General features: G+C 41.2%; 1 protein-coding gene across 9 annotated transcripts in view; it reads left to right on the top strand.

Annotated features, from left to right (window-relative positions):
* Positions 1–447: 447 nt before the first annotated feature.
* Positions 448–20561, top strand: part of FBXO38 (F-box protein 38) — a 56047-nt gene continuing 35933 nt past the window's right edge. For 2 of the 9 annotated variants that reach the window (XM_007093708.3, XM_042994743.1), the window contains exons 1-6: positions 4963–5894; positions 9225–9415; positions 13522–13655; positions 16471–16634; positions 16832–16997; positions 19922–20059. In XM_007093708.3, coding sequence (XP_007093770.2) covers positions 5862–5894; positions 9225–9415; positions 13522–13655; positions 16471–16634; positions 16832–16997; positions 19922–20059 — 826 coding nt within the window. In that variant the 5' untranslated portion in view covers positions 4963–5861. Of the gene's footprint in view, positions 655–3755; positions 4932–4962; positions 5895–6274; positions 6599–6815; positions 7590–9224; positions 9416–9728; positions 9818–13521; positions 13656–16470; positions 16635–16831; positions 16998–18149; positions 18686–19921; positions 20060–20561 lie in introns of those variants that run through there. The other 7 variants (XM_042994752.1, XM_042994761.1, XM_042994795.1 and 4 more) reach the window with 7 other exon arrangements.

Below are 20561 nucleotides of genomic sequence, written 5' to 3'. Positions count from 1 at the left end.
ATTAGACAAAGACACTGATACCTGCCCGATGTGAGAGCGCTAGGCAGTTCTTAATGAGACACTCATACGCGACCCTTTCAGAAACTGTAAAATACTGTTCATTATGTGCATAAACAATGTCCCCAAGGTAGAGAAAAGCTAATTTAAAAGTAACATCGTTAACTTTCCCCCACAACTCCTCCCACCCTACCCCGCCGGCAAAAAAAAAAAAAAAAATTTTAGCTAGACGAATTCTGGAAAATTCTCTATTGGAATGCACTCGTTTTGCAAATGGCAACACGAGGTCCAAAGGCTTATCAGAGACCGCCAGGCACGGGCAGAGCGACGTGCAAACCACAGGGTCCTGACGGCCTCCCCCGCGCCCCCCGGCGTCAGACTCTAGGCGCTTCCGGCGCGGCGACGCCGTCCCGGTAAAGATGGACTGACGCCAGCGCCCTCACAAACGGCCACGCGTAACATGGCTGCCGAGACTAGACGCCTGCGTCCCACACCCAACATGGAAAAGGGGAGCGGGCCCAGCCCCGGAAGGCAACCCCCCGGAAATGCCTGAGCGGCGGCGGAAGCGGAAGCGCCGCGGCGGTGGGGGCCGCGGGAAGTGTCTGTAGCGTTTCTCCCTCCCTCTCAACCACAATAACAGACGGAGGGCCGGCGTAGGTGAGGCGGCTGTCGAGAGGGCCCGGGGACCGGCGGCGGACCGCAGAGCCGGGGGTGTGGGCGGCGGGACGGAGGCGGCCGGATAGGGGCTCCCGGGCTCCCGACCGCCCGGTCTCTCGGTCTCGGGCCCCTTTCAGGCCTAGAGCGTCCCGGAGAGCAGGGATTGGATTTGTGGTGCTTGGCCTTGTAGGCCCTGTTTGCGGGGCTTGCTTACCTTGTCCACACCTGGCCCAAGATTCTAGCCTACAAAATTCTCTCTGGGTCTCGATTTCCTCAGGATAGGGGCGGACTGGGGGGTTGGCCTGGAGGACAACTTATGGGACCCCCATCCCACCCCGGGTGTCATGAATTCTACGATTTTTACGTTGTCAGTGTTTCAACCGGTAAATTAAGGAAGCCCTGTAGTCAGCGTACTGAGGGGGTGTCCCTGAGCAAGACGCAGTGAATACGTCTTTGAGAGGCAGCCAGCCCTAGGATCAGGAGCCTCAAATTCTGGTCTTACCCCGTCCACCGACTCAACTGTGTGACCTTGCCCAGGCCCATTACTCTCTCCGTAGCACCGTTTGCTTATCTGTCAAGTGAAGGTGTTGGTTGCCTCTGATGCTTCTCTTAGCTCTGAAAATCAGATTCTCAACTCCCTTTAAAGGAGTCTTTCCTTAGAGACAGACCTGAAAAGCTTGTCTTCCCTGTCTCCTGTATAGCCTGGAGTTGACTGATAAGAGACGTCTACCGTGTTTCTTTCCAGACACCAGACTGGCCGAGGGCACCTGGGTGCTTAGGAAGGCTCTTGTGCAGTGGGAAGCTCTGTCCTGATGGCTTGGGTCTATGCATCTATACCCGCAGTGTGAAAACACCCCTGTGCGAAAAACGGGAGACCTCGTTTATTCTCTTAAAGCTGCTATTAACTTGCTGGCACTTTGGACAAATTCCTTCTGACTCTCCTCCTTCTGACTTGAGAGTTCTCATCTGGCAAATGAGAGCGTAGGGTTAGGTTACTGGTTCGTAATCCTCTTTCCCATACTCTGAGCATAACTGAAGAGTAAAATAATGGCTCTTGTAAGGCCATGACTTTCTGGGAGAGGAAAGAAATGGGGTATGCAAAGCTACACATTGTGTAGTCCTATAGATTGAAACGTCTGCGCTTCTAATTTTTAACTTTAACTTCTGACAATTTCTGGTTTAGGTGATCCCTAAGGCTCCTTCCCTGCTTTTAAAATTTGTAGTGCTGTGATTCTTATGTTCTCTTAGGGCAAAGAATAACTTTTTCGTGTGTGTTTGTTTAAATGAATGTGTGCCTGGAGGTACACACTTTAGTGGAAAAGATACTAAGCCATAGCATAGGAAAAAAAGAAAAAAAAATTCGGTTTCAGTAAGGTGAAGTGACATAGTAAAAACAAAATTGGTCTTGCGCTGGAGTTCAAGACCTGTATCCTTGCTTAAGCACTGGTATTTTCTGACTTTGTGTCTTTGGACAAGCCAGCTTACATCTCTGGGCCTCACTTTTCTTTATCTGGAAGATGAAGGGTTGGACTGGATGATTCCTAGACCCTTTTGACACTATAATTCCATTTGTGTTTGTTTTCGGATCAGCTTGGTGGGTGTGGTGTGGCATTTCTTTAGGCAAGAGAGACTATCCTAGGTAGTAGACACAGAATGTTTATGATGTTAGGAATGGGGTCCTATTAAGTGATGCGCAAGATTGTTTTGATACGAGCAAGCTGAAGCCAATAAAGAAAGGCATTAGAACCTGAAGGGCAGGAAAGCTCCTGACCAGATGGGATGGTTGAGGACATTGGGAAGTTTTAAACGGGAGAAAGGTATTTTTAGTGAGGGCAGTGAAGACTAAGACTGCATTCTAAGGCTACGTTTCACGGGAAGAACAACTCTGTCATCATCTAGCACTTAGTAGGTAGTAAGTGAATGAGGAGATAGATGGATGAATGGATAGCAGCAATCAAGAATAGAAGGAGTTTCAGGGCGCCTGGGTGGCTCAGTTGGTTAAGCGTCTGATTCTTGGTTTCAGCTCAAGTTATGATCTCAGAGTTTTCTGAGTTCGAGCTCTGCATCTGGCTCTGCACTAACAGTGCAGCACCTGCTTGGGATTCTCCCTCTCTCTCTCTGCCCCTCCCCTGCTTGCGCGCTCTCTGTCTCTCAAAGTAAATCAATTAACTAAAAAAACTTTTTTTTTTTTTAAAAAGGAGTTTCTCCATAGAATTCTTATTTAGATACAGAATGAAGAATTGGTTCAGTATTAGGAAAATTTTATAGAAGAAGAGATCTCTTAAGTTTTCTGTTTAGTTGTAAGGCAAGTTGGTTTATCTTTGCCCTGTCCAGTGTGTTAATAAGAGATAAAACACATACCCGGGAGGGCCTCGTGTGATCTGAGGAAAGGAGTAATTAGTAAAGTCAGGGATGGAGGAGGATGTTGGCGAGATGGTACAGGTATAGGAAGATTTTTAGTTGTGACATTTAGGGAGTGAAGGAGTGGATTGATACAGGACTTTTATAGATACCAGCAACTGTCAGAATTGTGAATAGTGTTAAAATCTCTCCAGAGGTTCTAATCCTTAAGAGAGGATTAAAAGGAAAAGAACTTGATTTTGCAAGCAAGCAAATGTTGGTGCTTCCCCATAAGAGGTGGAGATAGCCTTGAGGGTCAAGGATTAAAAGAGAGGGGTAAATTTGGGAGCAAAGAGAATGAACTGAATTAGTAGAGGGTAGTGTAGTTCTGTTTGGGAAGAAAGGAGTTTTGAACCTACCGGCTGGAAGAAGAGCAGACCTAAGAGAAATTGTATTACAGCAAGACCCCTGGCTTAAAGAATACACACAGACAACTCGGGTTTACTACTTGGAATGTACTTGCACCGCCAGGATGAAAAAGATGCTTCTGGTAGCTAAGGTCTGCTGAACAGCCAGCCACAGAATATAGCATCCCCAGGACTGCTGAGAGGGCTGTTGAGTGGGAGCCTACGTTAGAAGGACCACAAACCCTGATTTGTGGAGGAGGGTTCGGTCAGCAGCATTTCTGTCAGAGCGTCCAGAAGCCCATCTCAGAGCAGTGGCCAGGCTCTGGAGTGCGGAGAAACAGCCGAGGTACGGAGCCTGACTTGATGTAGGTGTAGTGTCGGCTGGGAAGTCCGAATCCCAGCCTGAATCCTGACACTTCATACATATTCTGGGGCCACTGACTTCTCTTGCCTGGTTCTGTTTGTCCATCTGAAAATTGAGGGAGCTGGTCTTAGGTAGGGACCTCTGGGTGAGCTTTGATGTGTCTGTGAAGTCCCCGAGATTGCATATGAAATTCATCATGCACCAGTCTGGGTATGTTTTATTTTCCTCCTGGGGAGAAGATGTGCAGCTTTCACCATAGTCCCAGAAGGGTTTGTGACCCACAAAAAGTTAAGAGCTGCATGACCAGGTGGTCTCTGAGGGCCCCTTCAGCTTTGACATTCTGGGATTTTGTACTTCTGTCAGAATGACATTTTAAAGTCTGAGCCTCCAGAACTTGCTAACCCTAGAAATAACACCTGGTGCTGCAAAATATATTCTTCACATATGGTTACTCACCTGTTACTTATACTTCCCTCTCCCTTACCCTCTGTGACTCTTCTGCTAGGCCCGCATCATTGCTTCATCTTTACCTACTGTTGATAATAGGATTTTCCCTCCTTTCCTCTTTTCCGTTTAACCTGCTTCTGCTTTGCACCTTTCCTACCTCGTTGAGTTTCTCAAATGGCAAATGACGATATGTTGGATATAGGGGTAGGAGGAAACCCAAGACGTGGAAGTCTAGTTTTCTATTCTCACTTGCTTTTATCCCTCATCCCACTAAAAGAAAAGCAATTAAGAAGAGAGAGTGCACCTACAAGAGAGACAGCATCATCACTTGGATTTTGCTGGTCTTGCATGGTGTTTTCTTCTCATACAGGGATACCAGGCCTCTGTTTCTCTCAGCATAGCCTGGCTAGGGATTTCACTGAAATGGAAGATGAAGCCAACCTTCGTTTAAATAATTTTGTTGTCCTCTGTAGAGTTGGAGTGGTGATAGTACTCAAAATAAATGAGTCCTTTAATGAGGAATCTTTTTATCTCCTGGATATTTCTAGGGGCACCTACTTGGAGGAGGAGAGGACTGATGGCTTTCCTCTGGCTGTGGGTCCTGACTGTTAAGCCCCTGGATGTAGGATGGAGATCTTATCTTTTACCCTAGTGTTCATCTTCACGGGTCCCCCACCAGAGGCTTAAGGCAGGGGAGTCACTACTCCACCTGCTGTCAAGTAGGTAGCTGCATGACTAAGTCTTCAACTCTAGGCACGATATGGAAAATGATGTACATAATTTCACCTAAAATGTTGTTAGTGCTGCTAATTTAGGCCCTTCAGTAGCTAGTGTTAACGCATACTGTAAGTTAAATAGGTTTTTGTGGGCTTGCTGGGCACCTGATCTCTGCATAATGTATGAAATCATACCTGTGAGTAAGTATTTTTTTCTGAGTTCTAAACAAGTGAACTTCTATAAACTCAAAGTTAAGGTGCAGTCTGTTTCGTTTAAAACTTCAAGTGCAGGTTGTGCACTGGGGCTACTAAACCTGATTCCCACAAAATCACAGCTTGCAAAATGATAGGGAGCAGCAAAAGGTGGAATCATAAGAAGAGGGTATAAATTGTTAGTGGTGTGGATTTGGTAGAGAAAAAAAAAGGGGGAGGAAGGCTACGAGAGATTTGTACTTAAAGGATGAAAATCAAGAACAGGTATTCATGAAAGGTTAGAGTTGTCCAGATCCTTAAAAGTGAAGCATGTGCTAAAATATAATAGCTGGGAAATTCATCCATGGTTGGGTTGGTTGAAACTGGTTAATAGTCTCCTTGAGGCATTTGTAGGTGCAGATAGCTGTTTCTTTTGTGTTTAATCCTATGGATTAAAATTGGACTGCATTTTTGTCAGGGTTAGAAGCCCGTTGCTAAGATCATTGAGTGCTGCCATAGCAAACAGAGTGCTCATAGGACCATGAAATGGTTCTTAGCAGCCTTGAAGCTACTGGATGCCTCTGGAATAATGGAAAGAATGATGGATGTTCATACATCAGATATTTGAGGATTTATTATGAGCAAAGACTTGTCTTCACCTAGAAGTAGGAGATTTGAGGTTCTTTTCCTGGCAGAACCGTGGCCAAGAAAATACCACACAAGTTTTTATAGGAGAAGCATATGCTGAGTGTCACAGGGAGCTCAAAAGAGGAGGTGAGTAGTTTTCACAAAGGACTTAACCTTTAAGCTAGATTTTGAAAGCAGGTTAGTGGTGTCTTAGGCAAAAAATGGGGAGGGAAGGACCGCTAGTCAGAGTTAATAGCTAATTGGGAATGAAAGATGAATGTTTGGGGGCCCTGAGGACATTGGTGTGGCTGGAGTGAGTGTCCTGAGGAACAAGGGCTAAGGATTGAAAGATAAGACTGGGAAGGTGCTGTGAGACTAGATGGGAAATATTTTATCCTATGCAAACTAGAATTCCTTGCAGGCTGATTTGGGGGTTTTTGTTTTTGTTGTTTAAGAGGTATAATATACAAAACAAATTAAATTTTCAAATAATGGAGAAGAATATGGAAAGTAAAAATCTCTTCCTCCTTTTGTAACCCTCTGTTCTCCCCAAGGGTAACCACTGTTATTATTTTGTTGTGGGACCTTCCAGAAATGTCCCGTGCAAACACAAGCATATTTGTCCGTTTTCTTTTATGCAAATAAGGTCATACTTTCTGCATAACCTACATCTTGCTTTTTCCACTTAATATGCAATCAGAAGAATGTTTTAAAAAGCTCATTCTGCTTTCAACGTGGAGTATGATACGTTAAGCATTTATTCAGCAAATTACTTACTGTGGGCGTGCTGTGTGGTAGGCTTTGCTCCAGGCTCCAAGGAGATCATTGAGGAAGCCATTGCAGTTGGCCAGGTGAGGATTGATAGAGCCCTGAAAGCCCGCAGGCGGGGTTGCAAGAGCAGTATTTGAGACTGATTTCAAGGTTTCTCATTTGAGCATCTGGTAAACTAGAGTAGGGAAAGCAGGTGTGTGTGTGTGTGTGTGTGTGTGTGTGTGTGTGTGTGTGTGAGAGTGAGTGACTGAACATGTTTTGGGTTGGGGGGTGGTTGTAGTTGTGGAGAGAGTTAAGGTTGGGCATAATGTTTTTGAAGGATGTTCAAGATCCTGAGATGAAGGTTTCTCATAAGCAGAGGAAGTAAAGGTTAGAGCTCAGGAGGGATAGCAACTAGAATACTTTTGTTTGTTTGTTTGTTTTAAGTGTATTTGTAGTAGAGGAAGCCCCAAGAATGGATACAGTTGCCCCTGGGAGAAGAGGATTCTAGGGTGAATTGGCAAAGGAGACTGAGGAGTGGTCATGCAGGAATAAAGATGATCAAGAGAGTATTACTTTGGGGAGAAGTAGTCACATGATGAGAAGTTTTCGTAGACACAGTGGTCAGCACTGGCCCGTACTACAGATGGGTCAGGTGAGGGGAGCACGGAAGAGAGCCTGTGGGATTTCATGACGAGGAGATCAAAATAACCTTAGAGCAGTTTCAGCGCTGTCGTGAGATGGAAAGGTTCATTTTGCCGGAGAGGGGGCAGTGAATAGGAAAAGTTGGGCAGTGATAGAAACAGACGAGTGTATTTATAACTTTTTTTTTGTGGGCAGTTCTCAGTACAAACTTTTCTGTCTCCAGAGGTCTGTTAGCCAAAATGGGACGGTCAACATACAAATAAGCTTTTGAGAAAGCAAAGGAGATGTCATGAATTGAGAGCATGGTAGCTCATGCTCCTACTCTTTGCGGAATCCCTTAGGTCTGTACTGCCAGTTGCCTGTTGATACTCATCCACACAATTGTAAAGACATGTTGTTCTGGTTTCCTAGGCCATGGCTGAAGAGGCAACAAATTAGGGATTAGAGGTAGGGGTGTGTGTGTGTGTGTGTGTGTGTGTGTGTGTGTGTGTGTATAATGCAAGGGGAGCAAGCACGCTGCTAACTGCCAGAAATTCCAGGTGACCTTTCTGTGAGGGAAGAGACCAGAACACACACAGGCACAAGAAATCTTGAGGATTCGCTTAGCCTTGTAGTTTGCTCCCATTTACTGGTAGAGCAAAGGGTCCCCAAGAACCCCACAGACTTGCATAGTCCCTGAGGAGAGGCATCACGGAATCCTATTGATAAGCTCAGGTCATCAGGAAAAGGTTAAGCTTTTAATGAGTCTACCTTGTAGGAAAATAGAAGCATGCAGTCCACTTTAGCAAGTTTTAATAGTAAAGGATTACAATTAGGGAAAAGGAGAAGGTGGTGCACAAAACGGAGCGGTTACTAGAGATCCACTGATTTGGAACTGCACTTCTTTGCATCACTGTGGCATGACGAAGGTTAGGCTGTGATCTAGAGTTCTCTGAGTTCGAGTCCAGGACATTTTTGAGAACTTTATCAATGATAATTGATAATGCTATTTAAAGGACACTATTTTCACATGGTTCCCTCTTATCCTGGTCAGCAAAATAAAACAAACCTCTGGGTGCTTGCTCATCTGACTTTAATTTGTCCTCCCGCCCCCCACCCCATCCTCTCCTTTTCCTCCCTCCTCCCCTCTCTTCCTTTACTAAAGTTTATTTTATTTTTGTTTTATGAATTTTTATTTATTTTGAAAGAGAGGGAGAGAGAGCACGTGTGTAAGCTCACGTGGGGCAGGGGCAGAGAGAGAGAGGAAGACAGAAGATCGAAAGCAGGCTCCACACCATCAGTGCAGAGCCCAACGTGGGGCTTGAACCCACGAACTGAGATCATGACCTGAGCCGAAGTCTGACGCTTAACCGACTGATCCACCCAGGCACACCCCAAAGCTTATTTTAAAAACAAGTGAAACATACATTTGACACAAAAGTGAATTAACCCTTGCTCCTTAATGTTTACAGGAGAGGAAAAGGGTGGTTTTGTTCTCTCTCTGAAATTGCACATAAACAGTGTTTAGATTTTGAGCAGAAGGTCTGTAATTTTTATCAGATTTATGAAGGGTTCTGGGACCTACTTGTGGAGTTTAATCCCCTGACTTTATAGGGGGGAAAATGAAGAATTTAAAAGGTGACTCAAGTTCATAGAAGTAGTTTGGCAGATCCAGGACTAGAGCCCAACAGTCCTCTTGTACCTTCTGTGTGAGGGATGGTCCTAGGGTTGGGAGCTCTGTAATTGGAAGGAGTTTTGTTAACCTAGTTTAATGATCTTAGCTTAAAGTGGAAGAAATTGATGCTTGGGGAGACTGAGTGAATTAGCTAGGAAGGAACAGAGTACAGAATAGAATGTAGAATCCTGATTCCTTGAATTATTTTTGCTCGTTCTAAATAATGCATTTTTATATTCTCTGCTGCTCTTCAGAAAAAGATGTTCTGTGGGTTTTGTGTAATGTTTTTATTAATTTGAATGTGGTCTGTGGGTACCCTTCTTTCTCTTTTCAAGTAAGCGTGGTTTTACAAAAGTCTGTTTTATAGGGATAATTTCTGAGTTTGGGTTTGGTGTGCTTTATTTAGTCTATTCTCTGCTTGCTTTCAGGTGCTTTGCAGTCAAGTAACCAAGAGGGAAGATTTGCTCTTTGATACTGGAGGTAACATAGCAATGGGTCCACGAAAGAAAAGTGTTAAAACATGTCTCATGAATAATGAAATCCCTGAGGAAACCATACCCGATGAAACAAAGGATTATATGAATCAACTTTCACATGAAGTGCTTTGTCATATTTTTAGGTAAGATTTTGTTTGGTTGATTTTTACCCACCTAGAATGTATAAGTAGGAGCAAATTCTGGAGCTGCACTCTCTATGTAGTCACTAGCTACATATGGCATTTAAATTTAAATGAAATCAAATTAAAACTCCAATTCCTCAGTTACATTGGCCCTATGTGTCTCGTAGCTACTGTGTAGGACAGCATAGACATTAACGATAGAGATAACTTTTGTTGCGATAAGTTCTGTTGGACATCCATTCTCTAGACTGTGTTAACATTCCAGACTTCTTGGAATTCTTATTGACTGATTTGTTGACTTTTGTTATTACAGTACCATGTGTGTACAACATAAGGCAGTGTTTCTGACTTTTTTGACTACAAACCACAGTGAGAAACATTTTCTTCATTATGCACATATATGTAAGTGATTGAAATAAAAGTTTCATGAAATAATACCCATCGTTACTATATGCAGTGCACACATTAAAGTTGTTTTGTGGTAAAGTTTTTTTCAAAAACAGATTTTTTGAGTATGTTATTTTCCAGACTGCATTTTAACAACAAAGAAGTGAAAACAAAAACCTGTCATTCCAGTTTCCCCTGCTTGCTTCTGTCAGTCACTGTTCATTCAGATAAACAACCCTAAGACACCTTGTCTCTGGAGTTGGAGACCTGAGTGTGAATCATGAGTCTTTGATTTACTTGCCTCGGACCAGTGATCAATAAAGATGTTACTGTAAGCATTCAGTGAGCTGATGCTTTTAAAGCACTCAGCACACTGCATAGCATAAGCGCTTAGTGAGCATTAGCGATTATGTTGTGTTCTGCCTTTTTTCATATTGCGACGGGGTCTTCCTAATTAGCATCTTAGTCATTGACTATGACATGATAATTAACTTCTCCCTTGTGGTCTGACATCTGGATTGCTTCCAGTTTTTTTCCTTAAAAACTGCAATGGAGTTTTCCAAGCATTTGGCTTTTCCATTGTTTTATTTACCTTCAGGAAGTTTCCATACATGGAGTTCTTAGAAATGTTTTGAATTTTTAAAAATTACTGAATATTTGCCAATTAAGAAGTTTGGTTTTTTGTTTTTTTTTTAATTTTTTAATGTTTATTTTTGAGAGAGACAGAGTGGAAGCAGGGGAGGGGAGGAGCAGAGAGAGAGGGAGACACAGAATGGAAGCAGGCTCCAGGCTCTGAGCTGTCAGCACAGAGCCCGACGCAGGGCTCAAACCCACGAACTGATATCATGACTTGAGCTGAAGTCGGCTGCTCAACCGACTGAGCCACCCAGGCACCCCGAGAAGTTTTAAAATAATGATAGCAGAACTACTGTAGGGAACCACAGGTACCTTATTTTTCTTTTCTGACATGAATTTGTATTATTCTTTATCTTCCACAGATTGTTGTTGTGTGACACTGTAGTTTTGTCAGTTCACTTCTGTCTGGGAATAGGTAACCCAGAATAACAGAATTTTTATAATGTAACAAAAGGATGCTAAAGTTCATTTGGCAGAAAGATGTCTGAAGTTTTTTCAGAAAAAGAGCCTAACCCTGCCATATGTACATATATAATCTAAAATATACAATAATTGAAGATTTGGTACTAGAGAAATAAATCACAGATAGTTGGGTGATATATATATGTATATACATTATATATATAGGTATATATATGGATTCAAATATATATTCAGATCTAGTTTATGATAAACTTGGTATTCATATCAGTGAGGAAGAGCTGAGTCGATTCTTCAGTGATGATGTCATAACCCAAAAGAAAGTAATGAAAGTATGTTCTTCTCTCCCTTATCTGACAACAAATTCTAAAGGCATCAGTGTGTTAAATAATAACATTGTTAAAATCCTGGAAGAAAGCATAGGTAAGATTGTTTCTAGGAATATGTGTTAGATATTTGTTGAATAATGGCAGGACATATAAAAGAATTGGACCATATTTTAAGTTGAGAATGAATCAGATAACATTTCGCAGTTGGAAAAGACTATTCAAATGGAAGAAATGGAATCAAGTGTCACATCTCTTCTAATACATTTTTTTTCCTGAGGGCAAATATGATGTAATCTTCATGTGATCACTGATCTGTTTGTATTTAAAGGGATTGTAATATTTACCTAGGCATATACTTTGGATAACAATCAGTGATTTGAGGCAAAAATTCTTTAGTGTGTAACTTGATTCAGAAAACAAATTGAGTATTTTTCATTGTTTATAAAACGTAGAGTCCTATTGTTTCTGAAAATTATCCTACTTATATCTGAGTTTTGGAGGCTGTAAGTTAGCTGTAATGCTTGTGTGTGTGTGCGTGCGCGCGCGTGTGTGTAAGTGTGTAAAATAAGGTTTGATTTTATTCTCTTTAAAGAGTTTAAAATGGAAGCGGGAGAGTCCAGAGGTGGAAAAAAAAATGGAGCAGAGAAATACTCAGCAGACACACTTAGACTTTTTTTTTTAGAATTAGCTTAATATTTAGGAATTAGAGTCAAACCCAACTGTGTTGACATCCCTGCTCTTCCTTCCTCTTTCCTAGCTGTTGACTTTTTGCAGGTTAACTTTTGTGAGTTTGTTTTCCCACTTGTAAAATAGCACCTCCTGTACCAGTGGGAGTTCTAGCAGGAAACGGTACATATACTCAGCCTCAGAATTTGAAGCTCATTTAATGAAGGGACGATTGAGAGAGGTTCATAAGGGGTGAAGAGTTCAACTAGGCGACTAGCGATAGCAGAAAGCCTTTGCCTATCATGTACTTTGGCCAAAATCAACTGCTAGCCAGAGTGATAGGGAACCCAGCCTAGCAGAGAAAGAAAGAAAAAGGTTGGGGGAGGGCAAATGAAGAACAAGCTACTTTGTAAAGTGAAACAGTGACTACGGTACAGTGTCTGTGACATAATGTGAGCTCAATAAAGGGTAGTTTTTACCTTTTTAAAAATTTTCAATAATTTTTACTTATTGATTTTGAGAGAGAAGGGGGGAAGGGGCAGAGAGAGAATCCCAAGCAGAACCTGCTTGGGGCTCCATTACATGAACCCATTACATGACCTGAGCCGAAACCAAGAGGAGCTAAACTGATTGAGCCTCTGTTTTTACCTTTTTTATTTTTTTAATTAATTAATTAATTTAGAGAGAGAGCAAGCAGGGTAGGGGCAGAGAGAGAGAGAGAGAGAGAGAGAGAGAATCCTAAGCAGGTTCCCCCACGGCCAGCACAGAGCCCGATATGGGGCTCAAACCCATGAACCACGAGATCATGACCTGCACTAAAATCAAGAATTGGACACTTAACCAGCTGAGCCACCCAGGCGCCACTTTACTTAAAAAAAAAAAAAGAAAAAAAAATCATCATCATCGTCTAGGTGTGCATGGAGAGGTGTTTAGGAAGAGAGAGAGATGAAATTTTTTGATCTTTCAAAATGCATATTGCTATTACTGAAAACAACAAAAGTAGAGGTTAGTTGAAAAGTTTCAGGAAGGAAGAGATAGCAGGGGAAGTTGGAAAAGAGGAAATTGTAGTTGAGATGAGGTGTTCTCATTTAATGCTTATGCAATACTTTTATCAGAGTGTGATCTAAAAGGTAAAAAGATATAGGAAAAAAATGGTATACTGTAAACTTAGTATACATATTGTTGATGGAGAAAATCGTAGAGTTTCTGGGTGGTGTTGAGGGAGCATAGAGGAATTTTTTTTAGCCACTACAGGAAATGGATTCTGTAAAAGCTATAAACTTACATTGGCCATGTTCATATTGATTAGTTCTCTCTGATCTTGTTCATGTTCCCTTATCGTGAGGCCTGGAGATGCACTGAAATCTTTTTTCTTCTTCTTTTTTTTTTTTTTTTTCCTTGAGATTTTCTTGGTTTGTGAAGACTTAAAAGGAGAAAGGCAAGTTTTAGCAAACACCCTTTGGAGGGATCTCAGTACTTTATTTGGATGCTTGACTATTTGCGGAGTCCTCTGTTTTTAGTGAAAAGCTTTAAGTGCATGTTAATCTTAAAACCCTGTAAATATTCCTAAAGTCTTATTTGAGGGGTTGGAGAAGGAAAAAAAGTAACCTGTTGGTGAGAGGAAGTACTTATCCACTTGATAAATATGAGTTTCTTTCTCTCACAAAGGTACCTCCCTCTGCAGGATATCATGTGTATGGAATGTCTTTCCAGGAAGCTAAAAGAAGCAGTGACCCTATATCTGAGAGTGGTGAGGGTTGTGGATCTCTGTGCAGGGCGGTGGTGGGAATACATGCCAAGTGGTAAGTGGATTTAGCCTGTAAGGTACCTTGGAGTCCTACTAGAAACTAATAATATTCACATCAAACATTACTTGTCTTAAGATAGGTAATCTAACTCACCTCGTAGGTAGGGAGGCAGAATCTTATCTAAATTACTGAGGTTGGTTTGGGTTGATAAAATGTGTTTTGCTTGAGGCTTTAGTTCTTTAGGGAGCTATATCAACCTGTTCCACAAGTATATGATTGGAGAATACTTATTTAGCTGTTAATTCAATACATGTCTATTATATTAGACAAAATGTCTGTTGTTCTACGATGCAGGTTTTCATAGTTTTTCTATACTCCTTAATGGTATCCTCTGGTGAAACAAATATTAATCAGTTTTTGTAAAGCTGCTCCAGCAGGCCACAGAAATTTGCACTTCTGGAGCTTTCATTTCTTTAGCCCTTGAGACTATGCTAGGTCTTAGAGATTCTCAAGGCGTAATTCGCCTTACAGGTGAAGATTTCAGAGTTAGTGGCCTGACCACAAAACAGACCTCAGGTAGAGACCAGATAAGAAAGTTGATGACTTTAGTTAAGTAGAGCACATCTGAAAGGGAAGAATTAAAATTAAGGGCCAGTCAAGGCTTCTTTTCAGTTAACACCAATCCATTTATTAGTGCCTTTTTGTTACTGCTACGTAGCAATTTTAAATGTCTTGTTGAACCACATTTTATTAGCATTATCCCAATTTTGATATTTTGAAGATGTGATGAGGGTGGGGTGGGGGAGCCTTGACAGAAGTGAAGTAGAATAGGGCAGACTATCTCTGCAATACGGGGATATTATACACTTTGGGGGGCTGTATCCTTTCAAAAAGATCATCAGTCAACTGGTAGCTCTTATCCTTTGGCCAGAGCTAGTGATCAGCATATACCTTTTTGTGAAGAACATTGCAAAGACCCAAGGCTAGAACTTAGCTCAGTAGGAGGGAGGCAAACCACAGTTGTCCTCAAATACTTCAAAGAAACCATTCTGAGGGAAAAGAGCTCACTGTTTTCCAAAGAGTGATCAGTTATAGCAGGAAAGACAAAAAATGAGGGCAGTGTGAAAATGACTGTCATTCCTTATGTTAGATTTGCTTTAACAGAGGTTAGGTCAGCAGGAATTCTGGCGATGGGATTAATGTACTGTATCAGGCGAGATAACAGAGTCCCATGTGATGCAGTCTTCGCATTAACATCTCTGTCCCTTATCAAATTAGAAGAGAATCTTTGCTGGTTTCTTTCAGACTGTGATAAATAACTGTGAGCCCAAAGCTTCCCATTCCTGCAGTGACTGTAAAAGAGGATTGAAGCAGACAGTCTGTAGCCTAGAATAAGATCTCTTTAACTTTGCTTACTAATGCCACCCTGGCATTAGTTTAAACCTAGAATTTAAGCCCCAATTTTCTATGTAGTAACGATAACCATGGTTTTTATGGTTTACATATGCGAGTTCTTTGGATTGTCACATGATCTCTGTAAAGGTAGAACGTTACCGATGTTTTAACGAGAGACAATGTGTAGTAAGTATGTGACAAAAGAGGATGGGCATTGGCAGTGGTCACACCTGGTTTTGAATTCTGGCTCTCCCACTTGGTAGCTTTTCAATTCTTTCAAGTTCATTTTTTACATTCATAAGTGGGGCATTCACCTTTTTGGGGGGTTGTGAGAGTAGATGAGAGAATATAGAATGGTTAGCACATTGATTGGTTCAGTTAGTGAAGGTTGCTTCGCAAGAGCTGTTATTGTAATCAGACCAAGTGATCCTTGAGGTCTCTTCTTAACTCTTCAGTTTTGTGATTCGAAAGTTAACACAATCATCTGCACCAGCCCTGTGCAAATAGAACAACTCATGTAAGACTTAGTGATTTGGGGCTTCATTTATGTTCTTGAGAATTAATAATTTTAGCTGTCATTAGTGAGCAGACAAGTGACTCTCTGACAACCTCCATTATAGACAAAACATCCCAGATAATGAAGTATCAACTGTCTCCCTACTTACCATACCAAATCCCCTGCAGTGGTGGAAGTAATCTGCCTTACTGTTCCCATCTGGTGGATGGAACACAGCCTCCCAGATAAATAGCTTTCTGTGAGCTCAGCATCCTTTCAGTTCGGTTCACTTAGATACTCTTAGCTAACTTGCATTTGTCTTTTTCAGAAACGAAATTTTCATTTTTCAGAATGTCATTTCAATTTCAATTCATTTTCAGTTTTCAGAATGTCATTTTTCCAAAATGTCCAGGGAGTGATAAACACAGGATAGAGTAATTATTAGGAAATGGATAGACCAAGAGAACCTGGTTTGTTGGGATTTAGGTTAGAACTGGGAGCTTCCTCACATCTTACTCATTTTTTAGTTGTGTGGTCTGCAGAGCCCTAGAGGTTCTCTGGACCAGAGAGTACCTTTGGGTTGGTGGGGGGGGGGGGGGGGGGGGGGGGGGGGGGGGCGGTGCTGATCAGGTAGGTGGTCCTTCCTCAGCCACCAGTCCAGTAATAGGTGCAAGTTATCCAGGTTAAAAGTGTGTTGTTCCTAGTCGAAGATTTCTGTGCCTTAAACACCACCAAGGCAGTGATAAAAAGCCTTAGCTCTGTAAGATATTAACTCAGGATAAGTGGGGTTTCTGACACATGTCTTCTGTTGCTTAAGGAATATGTTTTCTGTTTAACCATTTGTTCAGCTGTAGTGTCAGTCTTACAAAATTTTTAAAATGACACCTTTTGTTAACTTTTGATAAAAATTAGAAGTGACTAGTAAATGTTCATGAACAGAAAGGTGAACTTGCCTCTAAATACTTCTGAATTTCTCAGGCTTCACAGATTCCAGTTTTCTCACACTATTGAAGAAGATGCCAGACGTCGAACAGCTATATGGCCTTCACCCTAGATACCTTGAGAGGCGAAGGGTACGGGGGCATGAGGCTTTTAGCATTCCAGGAGTTCTGGAAGCTTTGCAGGCATGCCCAAACTTAGTGGTGAGTGTACCTGGTGACATCAACTGATTGATGAAATAATATATCAGAAAATGAAAGAACATGTTCCCTCACATCCAGATTTCATCCATAACAAAATTCAAGTCCCATTGCATACTTAGTATATTATGATACAGAAATAGGCGCTTTTCATGCTAAATTAATAGCCTTTCTTATGCTTGCTTGGCATTATTTTCTAGGGTGTGGAAACTTCTCATTTGGAGTTGGTAGAATCTATATGGACATATATGCCGCATGTTCATATTTTGGGGAAGTTTCGTAATCGTAATGGAGCGTTTCCAATTCCTCCTGAAAATAAACTGAAAATTCCTATAGGAGCCAAAATTCAAACTTTACATTTAGTTGGTGAGTACATGTCTCTTGGGTCACCTGTGACTCCTTGAAATGTCCTATAATTGAATAGTCACTGAAAGGGACTAATGAGAATTGTAGAAATGACTCTGTTGATCGATGATGGCCAGAGAAATGCTTGTACACAAATTTATATTTCCCATTAAAGAGCCCTAGGTGGGTCTGGGGAGTGAGAGAAATACTGCCTCACAACTAGTCTGTTCCCTTTTTGAAGATGGTTTGAGCAGTTTTGAAAGTTGGTAGGTTTTGTTTTTTGTCTTGTTTTATTCAATGAGCCAGAATCCTGCCCTTGTTCCCTGCCCTTTCCGTCCTAGTTCAACCCTTCAGAGATTTCTCCAATACAGCTTCCTGTGATGATGGAAATGTCTTATGTTTGTACTATCCCATGTGCCCACTATGGCTAGTGAAACAGAAAAATTGAATTTTTATCTTACGTTCATTTGTCAAATAGCTTCATGCAGCTACAGGCTCCTTTTTTATACACCTCAGCTCTAGAACAAATTCTCCTATGTTCAACCCAGAGCCAATGGAAAATTCTGCCACTTCTCTTTTTCCCTGAGAAATGGGAAATAGGGTGCTTTTTTTCCAAAGGCACCTTATTTGCAGTGATTATAGTGTGCATCCTCCATCCACATAGTTGATGAAATTATATCACAATAATTTCAACGTAATAATAAGGGCAAATGTTTCCCCAAATTTGTTACCTTTGGCTTACATTATGGAAAGGATTTTGGGAGGACTCCTGTTACCTTAGACTTTTAATGTTTATTATTAAATGTTTTTTTAAAAATACACCTATTGAGTATCTGTTCTGCTCTAAGCATTATTCTGAGTATTGGTCATGGTTTAAGAACTAGAAATTGCTGAAACTGGGTGAGGTGGTGCAGGGAGTGCAGCAGGGATGGTAAGAAGTAGGTCTTTTTTTTTTTTTAACGTTTACTTATTTTAGAGAGAGAGTGTGTGTGTGCGTGCACAAGCAGGGGAGAGGCAGAGAGAGGGAGACACAGAACCTGAAGCAGGCTCCAGGCTCTGAGCTGTCAGCCCGGAGCCCAGTGTGGGGGCTCGAACTCATGAACTGTGTGATCATGACCTGACCCAAAGTCAGAGGCTTAACCAACTGAGCCACCCAGGCATCCCCACACCCCTCCCCCGTTTTTTAAAAAATTACTATGATTATTATTTTTTTTAACAGAAGTAGGTCTTAAATAGGACTTAGGTGCACGATTATGGCATAAAAAGAAAGCTCTCTAGCAGCCTTTTATTTACAAGATCAAGGAGTGCTTCTGATTAGGCACTTGGATATCTAGTTTGGGATTGGATTTTTAGATACAAAGATTCTGTGATATCTGCAGTTTATAACATAGGCTCTGTAAAGTCAGAAACTGTTTTTATATCTTTATATTTTCCATAATTCCTGTCATTGTTCATTGCAGATATAAGTGGTTGGTAAATTTTGTTGAAATGCATGAATTCATTTGATTAATTCAGCAGTTTAACACTGTGATGGTGATACAAATGTGTACAGTAAATTAATGCACATTCAGGGGAGGACCCGTAACTGTCCTTTGTTTATAGAATGGATCTGGGGCAAAACGTGGATTGGGCACAGGATATCGCAGTGTTGCCTAGATCTGTCTCACCTTGCTACTTTGAGATTCCTAATTAGAAATGCCACCATCTTGGTAGGTGCTAAACATACCTTTGTAAATTCTGCATCTTGAGTCTCGGTCTGTACTTCGTTTCCTCTGCCTTTCTTCCTTTGGTCTCATCCCCTATTTTACTTCCTGTCTGCTGCCATACAGTGTATATGCGTAGTTCCAGGCTAAAGGTAACTGCTTTTTGGGGAGGGCTGGATGGCAGGACTAATCCTGATACTGGAGCATCCTGTGGAATTTAGCCTTCACAGAAACTACCGTTCACGTACTCTTGATTCTGCCTTCTCTAGCAGGGCTTCTAGCAACTTGAGTGCAAAGTCGTATTAAACTGGTTTTGCCAGCTACTGCTTGTTAAATGGTCTCTCACCGTGTCCTCGGATTTCTCTCAAAGACTTGTGTCACTTACTTAGCTTTTCACGAGCCTGCAGGGTTTAGTTGTTGGGCAGTTTCCTTGATCCACTTCCTTCCATTTAGAACTTACAAGTTACCTGTCTTTCTTCTTTCATGTGTCTTGGCTTTTCCTGCCCCTTTACCTCCCTTTCTTTCAGCCAGGGTCCTTTGCAGGTATGATTCCTAGTGTTAAGCCACTTACAGATCAGAAGGATAAAGTACCTTTATCAGTTTGAAATAGTAAAGTAAATGACTGATGGGTTTCTCACTTTCCCAGAGTCATACTGACTGGCTCCTGCCACACAGTTCCAAGTCCTTAAGGTTCATTCATTGGTAGAAACAACTTTAATGTCTGTCTCTGGATATCATCCAGAAACCACAATATTTGAAACCAGCTAGCCTGCCTGTGTCCTGAGACATTTAGTTTTCTCACTGGCGGGATGGTGGGCATTGACATCAAAGAATACTGTTGTGTATTCCTTCCACATAATTTTGTTTTCAGTAACTTATTTGCATTTTATTTTTCTTGGGTATGTGAGTCCCAGAAGAGTTACAGACTTATGAGAAAGATTCATGTGTATAAAATGTGAAAATACTTTTAAAATCTCATCTTCCCATTTGCCTTTTCTAAAGAAATAACAAAGTAGAACAAAGTAGTACACTTACGGTTTGCTTAAATTGTTCTTTACGAGCCTGTTTTAAATAAGCCAAACTTGATAGAATTTAATTAGGTAGTTTGTTTTGTTAAAAATATCCATGAAGGATAAATTGTCAACTTGAAAAGCAGAACCTTACATTTTTACACAGGCAGAATACAAACAGAATACAGTTTTTTAGTGATTTTTTTTTTTTTTTTTTGGTATATGTTTTTAGGGGTGAATGTTCCTGAAATTCCTTGTATCCCGATGCTAAGGCACCTTTATATGAAATGGGTAAGACTCACCAAACCACAGCCGTTCAAAGACTTTCTTTGCATCAGTTTACGAACTTTCGTCATGAGGAACTGTGCAGGTAATGGTACATGGTTGTGGTGGAATTAATTGTGCATATGCTATTCCGGAAATACCCTAAAGGAAACCCATAGCCACATTTGTAAATGGAATTATACTATGCTATTACTGTTTATGTTTTATAATTTACTTACCTCGTGAAAATAAATGTACTTTTTGTTTTAAAGTCCGTAGACGTGATTTGTGTTTTACCTTAGCAAAAAAAAAAAAAACAGCACAGTGTCTCTACATATTTTTATAGGCTCTTTTTACTTTCGGTAAGATTGTTTTAATAGATCTCCGTCTGATTTCTTTGTTTCTTGTCTCCTAACTATCCTGCTTGTAAATAGTACTGTGACTTAATCTCCTGTAAAGCAAAAAGCACTGCTTTTCTGTTCAGAAACCTTCAGTGATTCTGTTGCCCTAGATTATCAAGTGGGAAGTATTTGCTTTAAAGTGCTAACCAGGGCCTCTCTTGTTATCTTTATTTTTGACTCTTTTCCAAGATGTACCTTCTTTTATTT

Source organism: Panthera tigris, chromosome A1 (genome assembly GCF_018350195.1).
Source record: "Panthera tigris isolate Pti1 chromosome A1, P.tigris_Pti1_mat1.1, whole genome shotgun sequence".
Taxonomy (NCBI): Eukaryota; Metazoa; Chordata; class Mammalia; order Carnivora; family Felidae; genus Panthera; species Panthera tigris.
The sequence above is the reverse complement of the archived record's forward strand: the minus strand, read 5'-3'. Positions and strand labels throughout refer to the sequence as shown.